This window comes from Hemicordylus capensis, chromosome 4 (assembly GCF_027244095.1).
Source record: "Hemicordylus capensis ecotype Gifberg chromosome 4, rHemCap1.1.pri, whole genome shotgun sequence".
Lineage (NCBI taxonomy): Eukaryota > Metazoa > Chordata > Lepidosauria > Squamata > Cordylidae > Hemicordylus > Hemicordylus capensis.
This window is the reverse complement of record NC_069660.1, coordinates 39,966,075-39,985,760: the sequence shown is the minus strand read 5'-3', so window position 1 is coordinate 39,985,760 and position 19,686 is coordinate 39,966,075. Positions and strand designations below refer to the sequence as shown.

The 19,686-nt window shown below is 44.1% G+C and overlaps 1 protein-coding gene and 1 long non-coding RNA gene across 2 annotated transcripts in view; one reads left to right on the top strand and one right to left on the bottom strand.

Moving 5' to 3' along the window:
- Positions 1-1,162: 1,162 nt before the first annotated feature.
- Positions 1,163-18,706, top strand: ACTR5 (actin related protein 5). The gene is made up of 9 exons (XM_053243462.1): positions 1,163-1,963; positions 4,087-4,316; positions 6,450-6,619; positions 9,072-9,289; positions 9,944-10,126; positions 13,919-14,041; positions 14,922-15,061; positions 16,494-16,626; positions 17,498-18,706. The coding sequence occupies exons 1-9, from the start codon at positions 1,580-1,582 to the stop codon at positions 17,753-17,755; spliced, it is 1,839 nt and encodes a 612-aa protein (XP_053099437.1). The 5' UTR covers positions 1,163-1,579; the 3' UTR covers positions 17,756-18,706.
- Positions 15,972-19,686, bottom strand: part of LOC128322355 (uncharacterized) — a 34,030-nt gene continuing 30,315 nt past the window's right edge. The window contains exon 2 of the long non-coding RNA XR_008305674.1: positions 15,972-17,554. This is a non-coding gene — a long non-coding RNA (uncharacterized LOC128322355). The remainder of the gene's footprint in view (positions 17,555-19,686) is intronic.

Below are 19,686 nucleotides of genomic sequence, written 5' to 3'. Positions count from 1 at the left end.
CTTGCGTGGGAGTGAGCAGGCAGAACCAATATTTGTTTATTAAAATATATATACCCTGCCTTTCTGCCCCATTTAGTGGAATCCCTAGATGGCACTTATATGACTCTGAACATTAAGATCAAATGTCTCTGCTTCAGGTCCCACCACACTCTGATTATCTAGAAGATGGCTTTCTTTGGTAGTGGTGCTAAGGTTCTTGAATTTCCCTCTCTGGCACCTTTTGTCAAGCAGTAAAAACCTTTTGGTTTATTTGTTTTATTTTCATGTTTGTATCCCACTCTTCCTCCAAGAGCTCAGAGCAGTATAGATGATTATGTATATCCTCACAACAACCCCGTGAGGTAGGTTTGACTAAGATACAACAAGTGACTGGCCCAGAGTCACCCAGTGAACTTCATGGCTGAAGGGGGATTTGAACTCAGGTGTTCCAAGTCCTAGTCTAACATTCTAACCCAGGGCTGCTCAACTTCTGCCCTCCTGCAGATGTTGGCTACAACTCCCACTATCCATCACTATTGGCCCCTGTGACTAGGGATGATGGGAGTTGTAGTCCCAAAACAGCTGGAGAGGGCGGAGTCTCTACCCATTAGCAGGTGCAGGTAACCTTGGCTCTCCAGCTGCCGTAGAACTACAATTTTGATCACTCTCAGCCACAAATTGCCTGCCCCTGCATGCTGGCTCTCTTTAAACAAGTATTTGCTGGATGTTGCGCTGGTTTTTAGTTCTCTGCTGTAGGGTCACTCCGAAGTCCCTTTTGGCCCTGCTTGAGTCAGGATACTGTATCTTTTACATTATGTTTAATTTACATTATGTTTGTTATGTTGAATAATGGTATTCCGCATACTTTTGGATAGTAAATTAGTATAAAAGTGTAATAAATAGTTTAAACGCAGAAGTAAATCAAATAAAATATAATGGCTTAAAACGACAGCAAACGGGCTCCTTTCAGATCATCCTCACCAGAAGTGTACAACTCTCTGGGTCCCCAGATATTGTTAGACTACAACTCCCATCATCGCTCAGCCACAATGGCCGAAGGAAAAATGAAGGGGCGGGGTTGCGAAGCTGATCGCAGCTGTAGCAGGCTAATGGATGGAGGCGATTAACCCTTTGAGATCCCAACTTCAGGTGCTTTTCCGCAGGTTGAATAGGAGAACACTTATGGGAGGGAGAATGCAGACAGAGGGAGAGCTAAAGGAGCAACTCATCACTCCCCCCCCCCTTTTTTTTTTTTTTTTTTGCTTTTTGCGGGTGGGAGAGAAAGTGTTTCTCCCAGTCCCAGATCCCGCTGAGCAAGCGAGCTCCTCCAATGCTTGGGTGTGTGTGGAATCTGGATCCCTGGGGTCTGGAGTAATCTTGATCGCAAAAAAAAACAGTGTCTGGGAAAAGGGGAATCTCGCGCCTCCCGCAAGAGGCAACTGAACAGTCCAGATCATGTCGGGGAAAGTATGTGCAAGGAGGTTCCTAAGTCTATGGTGAGTCGCTCAAAGACCGGAACGTTCGGCCCCCAGCTCTTGTTCCTGGTCGGAAGGAAGCGGAGGGGCGGACTAAGCGAGCGACGCACAGTTTCTCCCGAGCGATGGCGGTGCCTGGCGGGGTGTTCCCGTTCCGCGATGTCCGCTGGGACCCCGACCCGATGCTGGAAGCCAGCCCAGCCGTGCGCCTGCCGCAGCCAGTTCCTCTGGTGGTGGACAACGGCTCGTTCCAGATGCGGCTGGGCTGGGCCTGCGCGGACCCCGAGGTGCCCGGCGAGCCGCTGCTCCGCTTCCGCTCCTTGGTGGCTCGGAGTCGGGGAGCCCGCGGCGGAGCCGGCGCCGAGACGCAGGTGGGCAACGACCTGGGCAGCCCCGAGCCCCTCCGCTGGCTCCTCCGCTCGCCCTTCGACCGCAACGTGGCGGTTCAGATGGAGCTGCAGGAGCTGCTCTTGGACCACGGTTTCCAGCGCCTGGGCGTATCTTCTCAGGTAGGGGGCTTGCGGTGGAGGCCTGGCTGGGTGAAGCACTAGGTGCGGGAGAGGGGTGTCGGTTTGCAGCCAGGGATGCCTGCCCTCAGGTATATAAGACCTGCATTGGCTCTCCAGCTGTTGTTGAACTACAACTCCCATCATCCCCCGCCACAATTGTGTGCCAGGGGATGATGGGAGTTGTTGTAGTCCAGCAGCAGCTAGTGAGCCAATGTTGCCCATCTCTGTACTACAGAATGTATTGAGGATACACCACTTTGGCCCTCCTGCCAATGGTGGACTACAACCCCTGTCATCCCTGACAACCGGCCACTGTTGTCAGGGATGATGGGAGTTGTAGTCCAGCAGCAGCTGGAGGGCCAAGGTTGTGCAGCCCTGGCAGGAAGCTTACCTGTGGCCTGAGGGCAAAGTCCTGCTGGTGGCTTCCCTCACCCCTTTTGGTTTTAATTGCCCCAAGCCATGCACCCAGCATCTGACATCAGACACAGGCTGGTACTGGGGATGGGGCCAGTCAGCCCCTGCAGTGTTTCCTGTCAGTGCTTCATTGAATTGCTGACTGAGAGCTCCTTTCCCTGCCTCTGCACTGCATCTGATGACAGATGCCACTGCTCTGGAAAGGGCTGACTGTCTGGGCTCCCCCCCCCCCCACTCCCCAGCCCAGCCAGTGTTTCATTGAAAACACTGGCTAGGGAGGAGAGGGACACACTTCATGCTCCCAGCCGACAAGTGTTTATTTCGCCAGCTGGGTGCAAGAGTGGGCAAGGGGGTGCCTTGGTTGAGGGCAAGGGGGTACCTTGGTGGTCCCTCTAGACTCTGGCGACCAAAGGACAATCGTCCTCCCTTGCTCCATTGTCCCCACACCCCTGGGCATCTACAGTTATACAGCAGGGCTCATCAGGTTACTTAGCAGATGTATAGCACCTTTGAGTGTTCATAGTGCTTCATGTCATCCTTGCATCAATCTTTTAAGATAGGTCAGTATTATTATCCCCATTTTGTAGAATAAGGGTTGAAGCTGAGGTTTGGGGACTTGCCTAAGGCCACTTAATAAGTTTATGGCTGAGGGGCGATTCACTCCTAGAAGCCTTCCTGATTTGTAGCTCATTCTTTTAATATAAAACCAGAGAGTTGGCCAGAGCTGTAAAAGCCCTATTCACACAGTACATTCAACACGCATTCAGCAATACATATTTTTGAGGGCCACTTTGTTGACATTTAGAGCAGATGCATGTATGTGAAAACATGTACACATTTATTTATTTATTGTTAAATTTATATACTGCCTTTCATTAAAACAATCCCAAGGCGGTGTGTGTGTGTGTGTGTGTGTGTGTTTAAGTATGAGTATCCCTATCATTGTTCCTGAAGAAAAATCATCTGTGGAAAGGGAGATATACCCCCTTTATCACCTGTTTGGGTGATAACTGTACCTGCAATGAATATGTGTAGGAGGATATTATTGCATTGACAAGTTTTGCCCAGCCTACCTGTATTCATTAGGCAGAACATCTGGGGAAATAATGGCCTGACTTGCTATAAGGGAGCTTCAGTTTCATATGTGCTGCAGACAGAGAGACTTCTAAAAAAAGGGGGTGAGTTAGAGTTCAGATTGCAGGCTGACATAGAAATATTGTCTCTCCTTTCAGTGCATTACAGACAAAATGCAAAAATACTGTATATCAATGTTATGCTTAATATATTTCCCAACTTTGAAGCCTTACTGTCAGTAAAACAGTGGACAATGTTCTTAAATTGATTAAAATTTGGTAGAGCTACAGGAGATCAGATAAGATAGTTGAATGGGGTATATAGAACCTGCAGCCACTAGTTGGTCATCCCTGGCTTGGGGCATCTAAAGAAGAAAATGTGGCCCCTAAAGAAGAAAATGCTGGTTTCTAGTTTTCGTGTACTTTATTTCCAAAACTGACCAGTGTCAGAGTTGCAAAAACCAGTTTAAATTCCCATGTTCCATTGTTAGAGTTAAAGGAGCCCGTTGAACTTCTGCACACCATTGCCACATAAGACTTTACAGTTATTTCAAAATCTAGGCATCCATTTGATCAATTGCTGGGACTTCATGTAGCCTGTTCTCTCCCCAACCCCCTTTCACAATTTTGTTATAGGGCTGTGTCGACCACCCAGTTGTGATAACAGAAGCTGTCTGCAACCCTCTCTATTCGAGGCAAATGATGTCCGAGCTCCTGTTTGAATGTTACCAAGTCCCAAGAATTTCGTATGGTGTGGACAGTTTGTACAGCTTCTATCACAATAAAAGACAATGCTGGCCTTGTAGTGGTCTCATAGTTTCCTCTGGATATCAGAGTACACACATCTTGCCAGTCTTGGAGGGCAGGTGAGTTGTATACTGATTATGAGGTTAGATGATGTAATGTTTTACAAACTGGTGTGCAGTCCTGACTTCTCTTTTGCACAGGTTGTGTGTGTGCATGCTTGTGCAGGGGCGCACCAAGATAATTTGGGTGCCCGGACCCCCAGCTGCAAGCCCCCCGCACACACACGAGGCCCCCCAAAATCTCCTTCAGGGGGCCCACCCCACCAACCTGTTCTTTAAACTTCTTACCACGGCTGAGGGATGGCTGCAGGGTGGCGGAGCGGAGCAGTCCTTCTCCCCTCTACCCCCCTCCACCTGCGGCTCTGAGACCAGAGGGACGCTGGCTGTGTCCGTTCAGGTCAGCATCTTTAACAAAGTGTGAGGTGCGCCTGAGCAGTTTAGAGATCGTCTCCCTGGGCTCTCTGCTGCTGGGGGAGGGGGAAAGAAGGGGGAAGGACTGCTCCGCTCCCCACCCCCATGCAGCCAACCCTTGGCTGCGGTAAGATTTTTTTTTAAAGAACAGCGGAGGTTTGGCGGTGTGGGGTGGCTGCCAAGCCTCCCTGGCCTTTTGGAGGCCCCTCCCGGACCATGGGGGACTGGACCGGGTCCCCAAGGTCCGTGTGTGTGTGTGTGTGTGTGTGTGTGAGAGAGAGAGAGAGAGAGAGAGAGAGAGAGAGAGTTGTCTCCATGAGAGGAGAGGTGGTCTTGTGGTAGCAAGCATGACTTGTCCCCTTAGCTAAGCAGGGTCCACCCTGGTTGCATATGAATGGGAGACTAGAAGTGTGAGCACTGTAAGATATTCCCCTCGGGATGAAGCCACTCTGGGAAGAGCAGAAGGTTTAAAGTTCCTTCCCTGGCATCGCCAGGATAGGGCTGGGAGAGATTTCTCCCTGCAGCCTTGGAGAAGCCACTGCCAGTCTGCATAGACAATACTAAACTAGATGGACCTGTGGTCTGACTCAGTATATGGCAGCTTCCTATGTTCCTAAGTTTGGTTACAGTGTGATCAGACTTCACCCAAAAAGAGTTAAAAATCTAGTTTTATTGGATGTCTCAGTTTTCTCAACTCAGTTTACTGAGCTATGCACACAGTGCTGAGCCAGCGTGGTGTAGTGGTTAGAGTGTTGGACTAGGACCGGGGAGACCCGAGTTCAGATCCCCATTCAGCCATGATACTTGCTGGGTGACTCTGGGCCAGTCACTTCTCTCCCTCAGCCTAACCTACTCCACAGGGTTGTTGTGAGGAGAAACTTAATTATGTAGTACACCGCTCTGGGCTTCTTGGAGGAAGAGCAGGATATAAAATGTAAAAAATAATAAAAATAAAATAATAGTCAATTGCCCACAGACTGTGCTTGCATTTTTTTCTCTTCCCCCTCTCCTCCAGGAGAAAACCCATGTGCAGTCACCTAGCAGAAGGCAGTTTTTACATGCCTAATTATCTGAAGATAACAGGATAGTTGCCATATGAACTGAGTCACTTTTACTGAGTCTTACCTGAATAATCAGATCAAGTAAACTATATATATACACACATATACACACTGTGTTTCACAGGTTGCATGCAAAGTTGTGAAGACTGATTTTATCACAATAACATTATCAAATACCTCCAACGTGATGTTGATGATGCTCTTTTGGTATCCTCCTGTGTCTCTGGAATTTGAGCATCCTCAGTCAACTTTCCCTCTTATTTCCTGTTTACAGAGGCTGCAAATATTATATTAACGTAGATTCTCTGCTCTGAATAACGCCGTTTTAAGCAGTTTGCAGAGGAAGAGAGTCATAGTTCTGTTCTCGCTCTCTTTTGCACTATGTGCAAAAGACTATCTCTATTTTTGTGTGTAAGATATGGAAATGCATAATAAAAATATCGGAATATGAAACTTAATGATCATGTTCACCTATATATTTTAATTAGCTGTTTGCTTGTCTATAATTCTTAAGTTATACATAATTTTATAAAAACTGGATGTGGGTATGGTACATGCAATTATTTTATAGCTCAGTATTCTGATGCCAGGGGGTGGGTGGGGAGATAACCCAGACAATATTTCCCATTGAAAGCTCTGTGGTAGAATAAACTATTTAACAAGCTATTTTGTCCTATGTCATGTACAAGACTCCTTTTTCTTTCTTTTTGTGGGCTGGTAGGTTGGATGCTAGAAATTGTAAACGTATAAATCTTGGAGGTTGCCAGGCTGCTATGTACCTTCAGCGTCTCCTGCAGCTGAAATACCCTGGGCATTTTGCTGCTATCACTCTTAGTCGTGTGGAGGAAATACTACATGAGCATAGCTACATTGCTGAAGATTATAGAGAAGGTACGTTTTACTGTTAAGCAATTTCCCTTCAGGTTCCATATTTATTACATTTATGCCTCATGGCATAAATAACCAAACTGTCTTTTCCTCCTAGATTCTGGCAGTCCTAAGAATTAAATGTTTTACTGCATGTATTCTGGGTTACTTCCAGTCTTACGAAAAGTCTGTTTTCATCTCTGTGTCCACAAAAGAGATCTTGGGGGTGGTGATGGTAGATTAAGAGGGTGGCTGCCCCCATTTAACATTTTTAATACAAACATTCACACCTTTATAAAGAAATAAATACTCTTCCAGAAGAGAAGTGAAAAATGTAATTGATACCAGTTACCTGGATTGTTACAGCTGAATGATGTATTGTATACAAGACTTTTTCCATAATAGCTTTTACTCAGTTACATGAAGCTTTTTCAAGATTCATTTTCTGTGCATGGAAATGACCATAAATTGACCTGAAGGAAGGTTCAAGTTTCAATCCTAGATAGATATTTTTAGTTACGACTCATGGTCAGCTTAGAAAACAATTTAAAAAGATTTCAGTCTTTTTGAAGCATGACAGTTTCTGTAGGTGACCTTGTTTCTTTGGGATCCCAATATGTCTAAATTGAGGTTAAATTTTCCCCACCCCCAGGCTTTTAAGATTGACTACTGAGGTCTTATTTCTAAACCAAGTTTTTTCTTTTGGCTGTTTTTCCCCCCAATAGTTGTTTTGAGATCTTTTGCTCCACTGACTAGTCATTTGTTATCTTGCTTGTTTTTCAGTTTCTAAATTTGTTCTTATTTTAAAAAATGTTTAATGTAAACCGCACTGAGCCTTTTGGAAGGGCAGTATAAAATTTCTAATAATAAATAAATAAATAAATAAAATATTTATATTCTCCTTTGGGAATTTTCAGTAAAAAAAGAATTTTTTTTGTTTTAGTAAAACAAAATCATAAAAATGTGAATTATGTTTAGTTCTAAAACAGAATTTGAAGAGAGCTTGTAAACCCTGATTAAAGATAACCATGGTTAGCATTAACTTCAGTGTTGACATACCACAGTTAAGGCAGAAAAGTTTTGTCTGATTAAGCTTTTGTTTGGAGAACAACCATTCAAATGTAGTAACTCGCATCAAAAGTCAACTCAAGTAGCATTCAGTGGTAGATAGAATCCAGTAACGGTACATGTAAATCACTTTATACTTCTGTATATTAAAGAGTAACCTGCTAAAGGGACTGCATAGCATATGGAGTCTGGTCAGCTACTGGTTTTAATTGGAGGGCCATTTTGAGGAGGCCATGGAAGGTGGCGGGCCAGCTCTCTACCCTGCTTGGAACTGCCAGCAAGTCTCTTTGCCACATGTCCTCTATTAGGGCTGTGCGTCAGACTCTTGGATCTCAGTGAATTTACTGCACCTCCACCGCCGCCCCCGTGCCATACAGAGGTGGCCACTTCCAGCATGGCCTTCTCTGCACAGTTACTCACTTCCTCAGTGCATGGGAGTGGCTCTTCTACTGGAACTTCCATGGCTCTTCCATGGAGCCGAATGGGGAGACTCTCAGGAACATTTGGGTAGAGTACTTCCTCCTAGTGCTTTCCCAGTGGGAAAAGCGCTGGGAACGCTTCCCAGATGTTACTGTACACTAGGGATGTGCACGAACTGGTTCGAAACCGGGCCGGCACTGGGGGGGGGGGTCGAACTTTAAGGGCGGGCCATGCGTGCTGGTATTTACACGACTTCCTGGCAATGACGGAGGCAGGGGCAGCAGGGAGGAATGCTGCCGCCCCCAAAACTTCAATTCTAAATACAGCGCCGGCGGGGGAAGAGCGGCGGGAGGGGTAAGTACTTCCCCCCCCGCCCTTAAAGTTCGACCCCCCTCAGTGCCGGACCATGCTGCCGTGGTTCCGTGCACACCACTACTGTACACAGCCAATCCTGTGGGTTTTGGCTAAATTAGAAGAGGCCCACAGCACAAGAAACAGTCATGTTGTGACCTCCATGCAGTACTGGGGGTGTGTGTGCTGTAAACTCATACAAGTATCTGATGCACAGCCCTGTTCTCTGTACCTTCTCTTGCCTTTGACTGCCATCTGTGAGGCTAGCAAGATACATTCAAGCAACTGAACTTGGTCTTGAAACTTTCACTTGTTGTCTCAGACTCTGGGCAGTAGTTACTTTTCATGACGCAAAGGGTATTAGGCAGAAGCACCCTGTTTCCTCTCTCTCCTCTGTTTCTTTTTTCCCTTCAGTGTCTCCTGTATTTTGGTCTAGAGAAGGCATAGGAGAAATTACTTGCATGTAATGGGCAAAACCTACTCCGTTTAGAAAAAACAGGAAAGAATCTTGGGCAGAGGGGTTAATTGCACTCCCAGCTAGTTTGTTTTCAGAGCTGCATACTTTTCAAAGAGAAGTGCACAGAAGAGTGTTGGTTGACCCTGCCCAAATTACCTTGCTTCTAAAATTGTTGAATAGAGATGCAGAAGTGGCGATCTCCCGAGTATTATGAGAACAATGTCCATAAGATGCAGCTGCCCTTTTCAAACAAGCTCCTGGGAAGCACCCTCACATCTGAAGACAAGCAGGAGAGGCGGCAGCAGCAGCTTCGTCGGCTCCAGGAGCTTAATGCTCGCCGGCGAGAGGAAAAGCTGCAGCTCGATCAAGAGAGGCTGGACAGGCTGCTTTATGTTCAGGTAACCCTGTGCGGTGTTTGACTTATGGTTTTAGGGAGGTTGGAAAGGAGCTGCGGGGAGTGAGTGGCATGCACAAAGGCCACACTTCATTCTAGAGAGAAGTATTAATATAATAATTCACTGATACCTATCATACGGCTGAGGAAGTTACAGTTGTCACTTGGTTGCAGCTAATGATACACTTGCTGTTTGTAAATGTCTCATGAATCCTGCTGTACAACATTTGGGGTTTTCTGCTGTAGTCCCATTGATTTTTATATTGCACTCATTATAGCAATATAATGATTGCTAACTGAGCAAAGAGGCACCATTTCAAGTGGTGATACTCTTATATTTAGCAGCAGGAGAGCAGCTGTCCCTGCCCAACCCCAGCACAGCATCTCTCCAGTGGCTGGTTGTATACATTGCTTTGTAGATTGTGAGCCCTTTGTAGATTGTGAGCCCTTTGTAGATTGTGATACCTTGCTTTGTAGATTGTGGGCCAGGGAGTCTTGTTAGTTAGTTAGTTTTTCTATGTAAACCACTTTGAGAAGCAGTATATGAATATTTGTTGTAGTAGCTAGAAAGTGTGCAGCAAAAGCCAGCGACTGTGTTCACAATTTCCAGTGCAAATAGCTAATTTTTACTATTTCCTTCTATTATGTTTATGTGCAGGAACTTCTAGAAGATGGTCAAATGGATCAGTTTCACAAAGCTTTGGTGGAGCTGAACATGGACTCTGCTGAAGAACTTCAGTCTTACATCCAAAAGCTGAGTATGGCTGTTGAGCAAACTAAGCAGAAAATCCTACAGGCGGAAGTCAGTGTTGAAGTGGATGTTGTGGATAGCAAGCCAGAGGTACACAGTGATGCTAAGCTATTTCTGTTAATAGTAGTACAGGTGAACTCTGGTATCTGCAGGAGTTCCATTCTCTGCTACAACTGAGGATACTGAGTCATTGAGGCAATGGGAAACGAGGTGGGGGGCTTAGGTTCCTGGAAGCTCTGGAGACTGCTGAAAATGGTGAAAAGCCCCCCCCCCCCCCCACAAATGGAGGACCTACTGTGCTCTGCAGGTTTCCAGGTATCCAGCAATGCCACTCAAAACTCCCAAACCCAGCTGTGAGAAATCACTTTTTAAAAAATGTACACAAATGAGCTACAAAATGGCTCCTCTCTTCAAAATGGCGGCCGGAAATGGCCTCTGGGGCCATTTCGGGCCACCCCGAACCCACGGATATGTGGAATTAACCCCTTACAAACTTTTTTTTTACTGCATGTTGAGGTCAGTTGTCAATTACCTGACCATGGATACATGAAACTGTGGATGTTGGATCCTCGAATGGTGAGGTTTGCCTGTACCAACTACCAGCATTTGTGACAAGTGAAGCACATTGCCACAATCAGAAAGTCTTACACAAAACTTGTGCAAATTGCTTTACTTGTATAATCCTTATTAATCTGTACAGCAACTCTCTAAGGCAAGGGTTCTTAACTTGTTTACACCTACAGAGAACGCCCCCCCAGATCCTCAAGTATTACCCATGCCCCATTAATACAATATATTTTAATAAGGTTCCATTAACAATCAGAGAAAAATAAAGTAGTCAGGATAGTTATTTTAAAGAACTTGATTCAGGCTCCCTTGGAAACAAATTAAAATTCAATGCAGCAAAGATTTTCAACGGACCACCTGGACCCTACCTCGTAGACTCCAGATTAAGATCTCTAAGGAAATATTTATTATCGCCCTATTGCAGCTGGAGAGTATGATAGTGGCTGAGCAAATTTATGGCAGAGATTAAATTCCCTGCCACTAACAGAAATCTGGTTGGCGGGAACTAACAGACTTTTCTATTGTGGCCCCTCGGCTTTGGAATGCCCGCCTGGAAGAGCTTCACCATGCTCCATCCCTCAGTGTTTTTAAAAAGCAAAGACACATGTTTTAAAAAGAGGCTTTTAAATGTATTGCCTGCTGCTTATATATGTTAGGTTTTTTAGTTCTTAATTTTTAGCTTTTTATTAATAATTTTTAATTTGAAACTTTTGGAATTTGTAATTTAAAATGTGGTTTTAGCCTGGTCTTTTAACTTGTTTAATTTTATTATATCTATTTTATTAATGTTGTGAGCCACTCTGAGCAGTAGTCTGCTGGAGAGGTGAGGTATAAATATGTGAATTTTTTTTAAAAAAAAATTCAAACTAGGAACATCTTGATTTGAAGCTCAGCTTCTTAGTCACTATGCTACACAGCTCTCACATATACTTAATGTACGAATATATATAAAGCAGCTCTAAGATTTTTATCTTGTTAACTGGGCTAAGACTTGATGAAACGTGCCTACTGCTATCTTCTCCTAGAGCATATCTCTTCTTCTCTAGCCACCCACCCCATCCTATTTCTGCAAAATATGAAGAGGACTCTGTAGAAGCCACTTCTGTGCCACTAATCTTCTGAAAGCGCCTTTCTACTTAAGTACTTTAGAAATAATAAATATTAATCTTGGCACTTAGCAAGCCCTGTCTTCTTTGCAGAAGTTGCTCCATTTTAAGATTCTTCAAAGATGACCTAGACTGCTCCAGGTGTTTATACAGTGAATAAATATAGCCTATATTAAGGATGGACAGATAAGGCTTGTTAAGTTGAAAGTGTGTGAAGACTCTCATCTGGCTGCTGCTTGACATCTACAATTTTTCTTGAGCCTTCCCATATCAGTGTCAGGTAAAAGGCTGAGAAGAACAGAATACAGGATATAGAGTAGTTGCACATCAAGGCTGGGGAGTTTGGGAAGATGTCAAGAATATAATTAAACATATTTTCCATGTGCATCTGGAGGAGGTGAACATGTATGGCTTTGATTATCATATTGATAAGAGATTGTCATTGGTTTCTTGATTTCTCTCAAGAGGTGAGCTAGGAGAACAAATTAAGATTAAATCAAGTTGCTGCTACTGTTGAACCTTGTAGAGAGACAACCTTGTAGACACAAATTTCAGGATAGCAAGACTAGAAGATGAATAAACTTGCTAGTGAGACTAGCAGACCATCAACGTTTAGTATGAGGGTCACTGTAGAAAAGAGAATTATTATTACCTCTAGTTATTATCCCCATGGATATGTTTGAAAGGTCAAAGGTAATTAAGGGCGTATCGTATCCCATTTCAACTCTGAGCCTATGGCTTTCATAGTAGCTAGACTGCATTTCAGATCTGCTGTATATAATCTTGGTTCAATGAGCATTTATTGTGATTGTGTGTGCCTTTTTGTACTTGGCGGGAGAAGGGTGTCTGTGAACTGAAAGCAGTGACATTTTGAGCAAGGTTTTCTTTAGGACATCTTTTTACTTGTATACAAGTTTTTTAAAAATATTTATCCTTATGTAAGCTTTATTTTTAAGTTGTGTAAACTTTTTAGTGTTTGCTCAATTAAAAATATTATATTTGGTTTACTGCTGGTGAAAGCAGCTTCTTGGCCGGGAATTCCCAAACACAAATTATCTAGTGCTTGGAGTTCTAAGTAAAGTAGATTCAAAACCTCACCTAGTAAATAATAATCTGTGGTGATGCATTTTGCCAGCAGTGAGTTGTGGCATACTATCCATTCCTTCACTTTTGGTAGCCTGGTCTCTGTGGCCCTTTATGGCATAATACCTACCTTCATTGACACTTGTCTGAAACTAGCAATTTTCTAAAGTTCACATAGCATTTATTTAGCCAGCAAATATTTATCTTCCTGAATCAACAGGTTACAGAATAAAATAGTTGATAGACTTATTGGGAAGGTTGTAAATGTAGCAAGTTGGAGCCATCTTGAAAATCTAGGTTAACCAAAGACTTGTAATTGGTATCCAAACACTTTTTTCATGAGGAATTGTCACTCTTTTGATTAAAGTAGATTTTGAGCTAATACCTGAACTCATGAGGTGGGGGGGGGGGCTCCCTCAACCTTGGGTCCCCAGATGTTGCTGCACTCTAACTCATCATCCCAGCATGGTGTAGTGGTTAGAGTGCTGGACTAGGACTGGGGAGACCCGAGTTCAAATCTCCATTCAGCCATGATACCTGCTGGGTGACTCTGGGCCAGTCACTTCTCTCTCAGCCTAACTTACTTCACAGGGTTGTTGTGTGGAGGAACCTACCTATGTACACTGCTCTGGGCTCCTTGGAGGAAGAGCGGAATATAAATGTAAAATAATAATAATAAATAAAATAAATAACCCCAAGCCACAGTGATCTTCAGGCATTGTGGCTGGGGATGATGGGAGTTATAATCCAACATCCTCTGGGGACCTAAGGTTGAGGGCCCCTGCCTTAACTTTGTATTAGAATAATTGGAAATATGGAAATGTGTAGAAGACCCCTTCTCCAGAGGCCCCCTTTTTGTTCACTGCAGTTGCCATTCTAAGCATACTTACTAGGGAGGAAGTCCCACTGATCTCAGTGGAACTTTCTCCAAATTAAACCATCTGGCTCATGCTTTCAGCGTTTTCCCTTTTTTTCAGAACTGAATACTGCATAAATGGAATTCAGCCAGCAGAGAGGGATCATTTGTCATGCACACCGCTGTTTTTAGACCTTGGCACACACATGGTAGCTTGTGTATGGCTTTGCTGTTTACTGGAATAACGTCCTGGTATTTTTCCTTCTCAAGACTCCTGACCTGGATCCATTGGGTAGTGAACAGTCCATGGAAGATGTGGAAAGCATGAATGAATTTGAACCTTTATTTGCTGAGGAGCAACCTGAAGTTGAAAAGCCAGTGACTACAGTACAGGTTTGTCTTTATATATGTACACATAAAATGTACATATAAAGCATGTGTATGTACACATAGTTTATATATGTGTACACACACACACACACACAATTTTAATAATAATAAAGCAACCCTGCAGACAACTTTCTGAAATCTATGACAGCCGTCGATGTAATGCATGAACCTGGGAGCCATGTTGGCAGCAAGGAAGGGCCCAGTCAACCGCTGCTGCTGTTTGGGGTAAACAAGGCCATTGGCACAGGCAGGCAAGGGATGGGCCTGGGCCGGGCCTGTCAGCGGCCTGAGGGGAAAGCGTGGCCATGGTGGCTGCGGCAGCGAGGAAGAGCCCGGTCAACCACTGCTGATTCTGTCGGGAAGAGCAGGAACGGGGCATAGGTGAGGGTGGGGAGGTTTCTGGGGATAGGAGGCTGCAGCTTGGCCAGTAGGTGCCAGCAACGCTGCAGCTGCGACCAAGAGGGGTGAGGGGGGATGGAAGCAACCAGATGGAGGAGCAGCAGCAGCTCAGGTGAGGGTGGAGAGATCTCTGAAGTGAGGGGGGCTGTGAGAGGGAGTGAGGGGAGCAATCAAGTACTAGCGTGCAGATGCTCTCCGTGGGTTAAGCTAGTTCCTTCTACTATTCCATCAGAAACAATTTTGGGGCAACTTCTCCCTGTCTATAAAAGTATCTGTTGTCAGTTTAATAATATTTGATACAAATATTTTATAAATGTGCTGAAATATTTCTGCTCCTTTGGATGGGGCAGATAGAAAATTTCCTGCTTGGCGAGTGGGACAGTTCATATATTTGTTTTATTTCAATAAAATCCAAAATGCTAAAAATAAAAATAAATAGTAGTGCTCAGGAGCAATACTGTTCTGAATCTGATGTTTTTTGCAGCCTGTGTTTAATCTGGCAGAGTATCATCAGCTCTTTCTTGGCACTGAAAGAATCAGAGTTCCTGAAGTTATTTTTCAGCCATCCTTGATAGGAGAAGAGCAAGCTGGACTAGGAGAAACAATGCAGTTTGTTCTTGAGAGGTTGGTCCACACAAGTGCTAAATTCCAAGTATTAACCCAGCTTTAATATACTGGTTGTGTGTTCAGTCTTTGCCCTTCCAAAGCCTATCTAAAACACTTCCCTGACTTTTCTATGTTACTGCTAGATGACAACTCCAACTCCATAATTATTCTAGGATAAAAGAAGCTTTGGTTAAAGAGAAGAATTGGGGTATTTACAAATAATTCATTCACCAAACACATGAAAAAATTAAAGTGCCCATCTTAACTCTCATGCCATGTAAACAGTAAATACAGCAAATGTCTCACAATTTGTGTTCATTTATGATGTGGCCTCTGTGCACCCACACTTTCCCTTGGTTTCTCAGTGCCAATCCTCTTCATCTGCTAGTTGGGGAAACACTAACACTCGTGAAGCTATGGGAGCAGTGGGACACCAGCTCTCTTCTTCTCTGCGTTAGTTTTGGTTAAGGAGAATAGCATACATTAGTAGTGACTAGGGATGTGCATGAACCGATTCGGTGCTCCTTTTATGGAGCACCAAACCGGTTCGAAGGTCTGGTGTTCAAGCCGGTTCGGAGGCGGGGGGTTTCCTTTAAGGGACAGGGAGGGTCCCTTCCCTGTCCCGCCACTTTCCGCTGCCGGCGCGTTCCCCAAAACCGCTGGCGCGGGGCTGCAACGTACCTCCTTGCTGGCATGGGGTGCAAGGAGGTATGCTGCAGCCCTGTGCCAGCAGTTTTCGGGAGAGCACTAGTGGGGGGAAAGCGGTGGGGCAGGTAAGGGCACCCTCCCTGCCCCTTAAAGGAACCCCCACTTCCTGGGAGTGCACGGAATAGTTCGTGTACATCCCTAGTAATGACTGCTAACTATGTAGTAGGGAGGATAGTTGATGAAGGATGCAGAGAGGGACACAAGACTGGGGACAGAGGGGCATACTGTATGTCTGTTTTATTATGAGACAACAGACAGGTCACTAAGAGAAAGGAAATGGGGAGAATTGTATTGATGATGAAACATAGGGTTGATCTTTTCAAAGGTCTCTGGATAAACCCCTTTATCCAGAATAAGTACAAGTATTAACACCCACTTACATTCAAGGTTCTAATGCCTGTCTATAAATTGCTGATAGAGCTTATGGCTAATATAAGGAATAGGCCATAGATTACAGAGAAGAAGGAAGCTACCCCCACCCCAAGCAGGAGTTTATGAATTGGAGAAAGCTCCATAACTGGAATTAAAAATAATGCTACTTGTAGTGATTGATCTATCCTTATAATAATTAAAGCCCACCTGCTGCCACTGTAGCAGTTGCATTACAGGTTCTAAATTTTCATAGACCAACAAAATATCAGATCATATGATTACAAACAAATCTCATGAATATGAGTTTAAGGTAGACAATGTGCTGTCAAGAGATGGAGTTTACAGCAGTTTCCCCCCCACCCCCCCCCAGGTATTCTAAAGAGCAGCAGGAAAAGCTTGTCCAGAATGTCTTCCTTACTGGTGGAAACATGATGTATCCTGGAATGAAAGCCAGAATCCAGAAGGAACTGCTTGAAATAAGGCCATTCCAGTCATCTTTTCAGGTGTGGTATTGGATTTCGCAGTACAATGGCTGCATATGCCTCCATGCTTGTTCTTTTTCTTTCCTTTTCATTATATTATATTATGAATTTTTGTGTTATTACTTATTTCAAATAAGGGAAAAGAGGGGGAGAAAGACACTATGCCAGTGCCAACAAGATGTTAATTAACTTGTCCTATGTATGAGGCAGCTGCGAGGCATTTGAATTGATTTCATATGCTGTCAGAATTATGATGTATCTTGCAGACACAGAATGGCAGAATGCTTAGTAGCAGTGATGGGCAACATGGAGATTTGTCTGTGGAAAATACTCAAAGATCATAGTACTTTTTCCACAGTGGAATGACTGACAGGTGTGTGTGTGTGTGTGTGTGTGTGTGTGTGAGTGAGAGAGAGAGAGAGAGAGAGAGAGAGAGAATTTAAATCACATATCCTGCCTTTCTACATCAGCATCCAAGGTAGCTTAAAATATTAAATAAAAATCTAAATATACAATTCAAACGGCAAACTATAAAACCCAAAATTCAAGAAACACAGCAGCAACAAAATTCATTCATTTAAATGCTCTGTAAAATAAAACAATTCTAGCTTGTTATCTGAACGATAAGTGTTGGCACCAAGCAAATATTTCTGGGGCAGAGATTCCATAAGCAGGACACGACCATAGAAGAGGCCCTCTTCCCAGCTGCCAGCTGAAAATGTCCAAAAGGCAAGTACAGGTGGCGCAGGACCTCAGAAGACGATCTTAGGGAACAGGTAGGTCCACAGAGGAGAAGATGATTCTTCCGATGATTGCTCATGCATTGCCATTCTTGTTCTGTGACACATACTTTCACTAACCAGGCTTCTTGACTGTTCTTGCTGCCATGTAGGTGCACCTTGCTTCCAATCCTGTGCTAGATGCATGGTATGGAGCTCGAGATTGGGCACTGGAATACATGAACCGTGAAGAAGGCTGGATTACTAGAAAAGATTATGAAGAAAAAGGTGGAGAATACCTTAAAGAACACTGTACTTCCAACATCTATGTACCTATTCGTCTACCAAAGCAGACTCCACGGACAGCTGAAGCTGCAGCATCCAGTAAAACACTGGGGTCTGCTCCAAGCAGTGCCTCTGAGCAGGCATAGTATGCAGACTGTGAGGGTATTCTGACCTCAAGACAGGAATCATAATGTGTTATGGAGAGTGCTTTTCAAAGCAAGAAGAGAGCTGCCATTGTGCAGGCCTGGATGTGAGTTTGTCCAGGTTCTCTGGTTGGACTTAAATATCTGGCAGGCCTGTGCATGGCCCAAAATGTCAAATTCCAACATGATATGACCCAACAGTGGAAATGTTGGGAGGGGCCAGGGCAGTCCTCCCAACTGCCCTGTCAGGTTGGAGATCCAACATGTCTGAGTCCCCACTTCCCTGGTGATGGCTTCAGAAAGAACTATGAATCGTAGAAGCACTTGGACCACTCAGGGACCTAAAAGGGCATTTGAGCCAGGCTGGGGATGATGGGAGTTGTGGTTCAACAACAGCTGGTGGGCCAACTTTGCCCACCCCTGCTTTAAAGTAAAGGTAGCTGTTTGCTCCCTACTGAGCAAAGAGAATGGGAGACTGCCTGTCTCCTGGGCCTACCCAGTCCCAGGTAAGGGAGGCGGAGAAGGCAAAGAAGGAGGGGTCCAACAGAGTTCCCGAACAATAGGAGAGCAGCTTCTGACAGTTCTGACTTTTGGAGGGTCCCTGCTGACATTGCAGACCTCCCTCTGATAATGCCTAACAGGGCATATTGCATCCGTGTGTTTGATCCAATGCAATTCACAGCCCTAATAGTTGGCATCTCGGGTAGTGAGTCACGATTCTTTATATACTTAATGAAGCATCTAGGTTTTTATCCTGTCGTGAGGCATCTTAAGTGCACTGTCTCTTTATTGTTGCCATCAATGAATTGCAGGTACTACATCAGTTACAGGTGTAAAAAAAGTAATCGGATATTTCAAAGAATGTTTATTGGCCTCATTGAGGCTGACAAATTGTAAAGGCTATGATTTATATTACTATCAAAAAATGTAAATAAAGTCTTGGATTTCTCATGACTTTCAGACTCAAGTATCTTATTTCTAGCATACCAGAGTAGCAGTGTTGGTCCAGAAGAGGGCACTCACACGCAAACAAAATTTATATTTTTTAAGGAACTTCATTGAAACAGAGATTGCAGGTATTTTAAAATTCCCTGTTGCCTCATATTCTATTTTAGCTGTTTAGGGGCTTTTCCTCTTTTTATTTTTTTTTTTTTGTCCCAAAGCTAAAGGAAATAACCCACATCTTAGTGAGAAAGGATTTGTTCTAATATTTATAGCGGAGACTGCCAGTTACGACAGCTATGACTTTCTGGTGCATAAATTTATGAAACATCCATTTAAAAGGCTAGGGCTTGTTGCAAATATATTCAGAATCATTTGTAATTCACTTTCAGGCCTCCTACAATAGTATCAGATTACCAATTGAACACTATTTCTATGCCTGGTGGACCCCAGTATCACAGGAGAAAGACCCCCTTGTTAATTTGCTCTTGCTTATGTTAAGCCACCATTGTTTAGTTCTCCATAGTGCCACATAGTTTCTCTCCTGAATGAATGTGTCTCTTGACACTTGAACATCACCTTTATTAATCGGAATCATAGTGGTGTATTTAGGGAAAACTGTAACCCTTAAGGCCATTGGAAAAAAAGAAATAGGCGAAGCAATTAGCCCACTTTATGTTCTAATTTCCAGCAGTCAATTACTATGGTACTGCCTTTATGAAGGCATAATGTCTGTCCACTAGGAACTGATCTGAGATACTTTATGCCTCTGGAGATATTCAAGACTATTGGAATCTACATGTCTGCATATAATGTATTTCAGGGATTGCCAGTTGGTGACCCATGATGTACAATTGGCCCCTGAGGCAATTTTATCTAGCCCCTGGTTGGAGTAGCTAAATGTGTGTGTTCTCCAGGGATGTGCATGAAACTGGGGGTGGGGATGGCGGAGCAGTGAGCAGGATCTCTAAAAAGGAGGGGAGCAGGTCCTT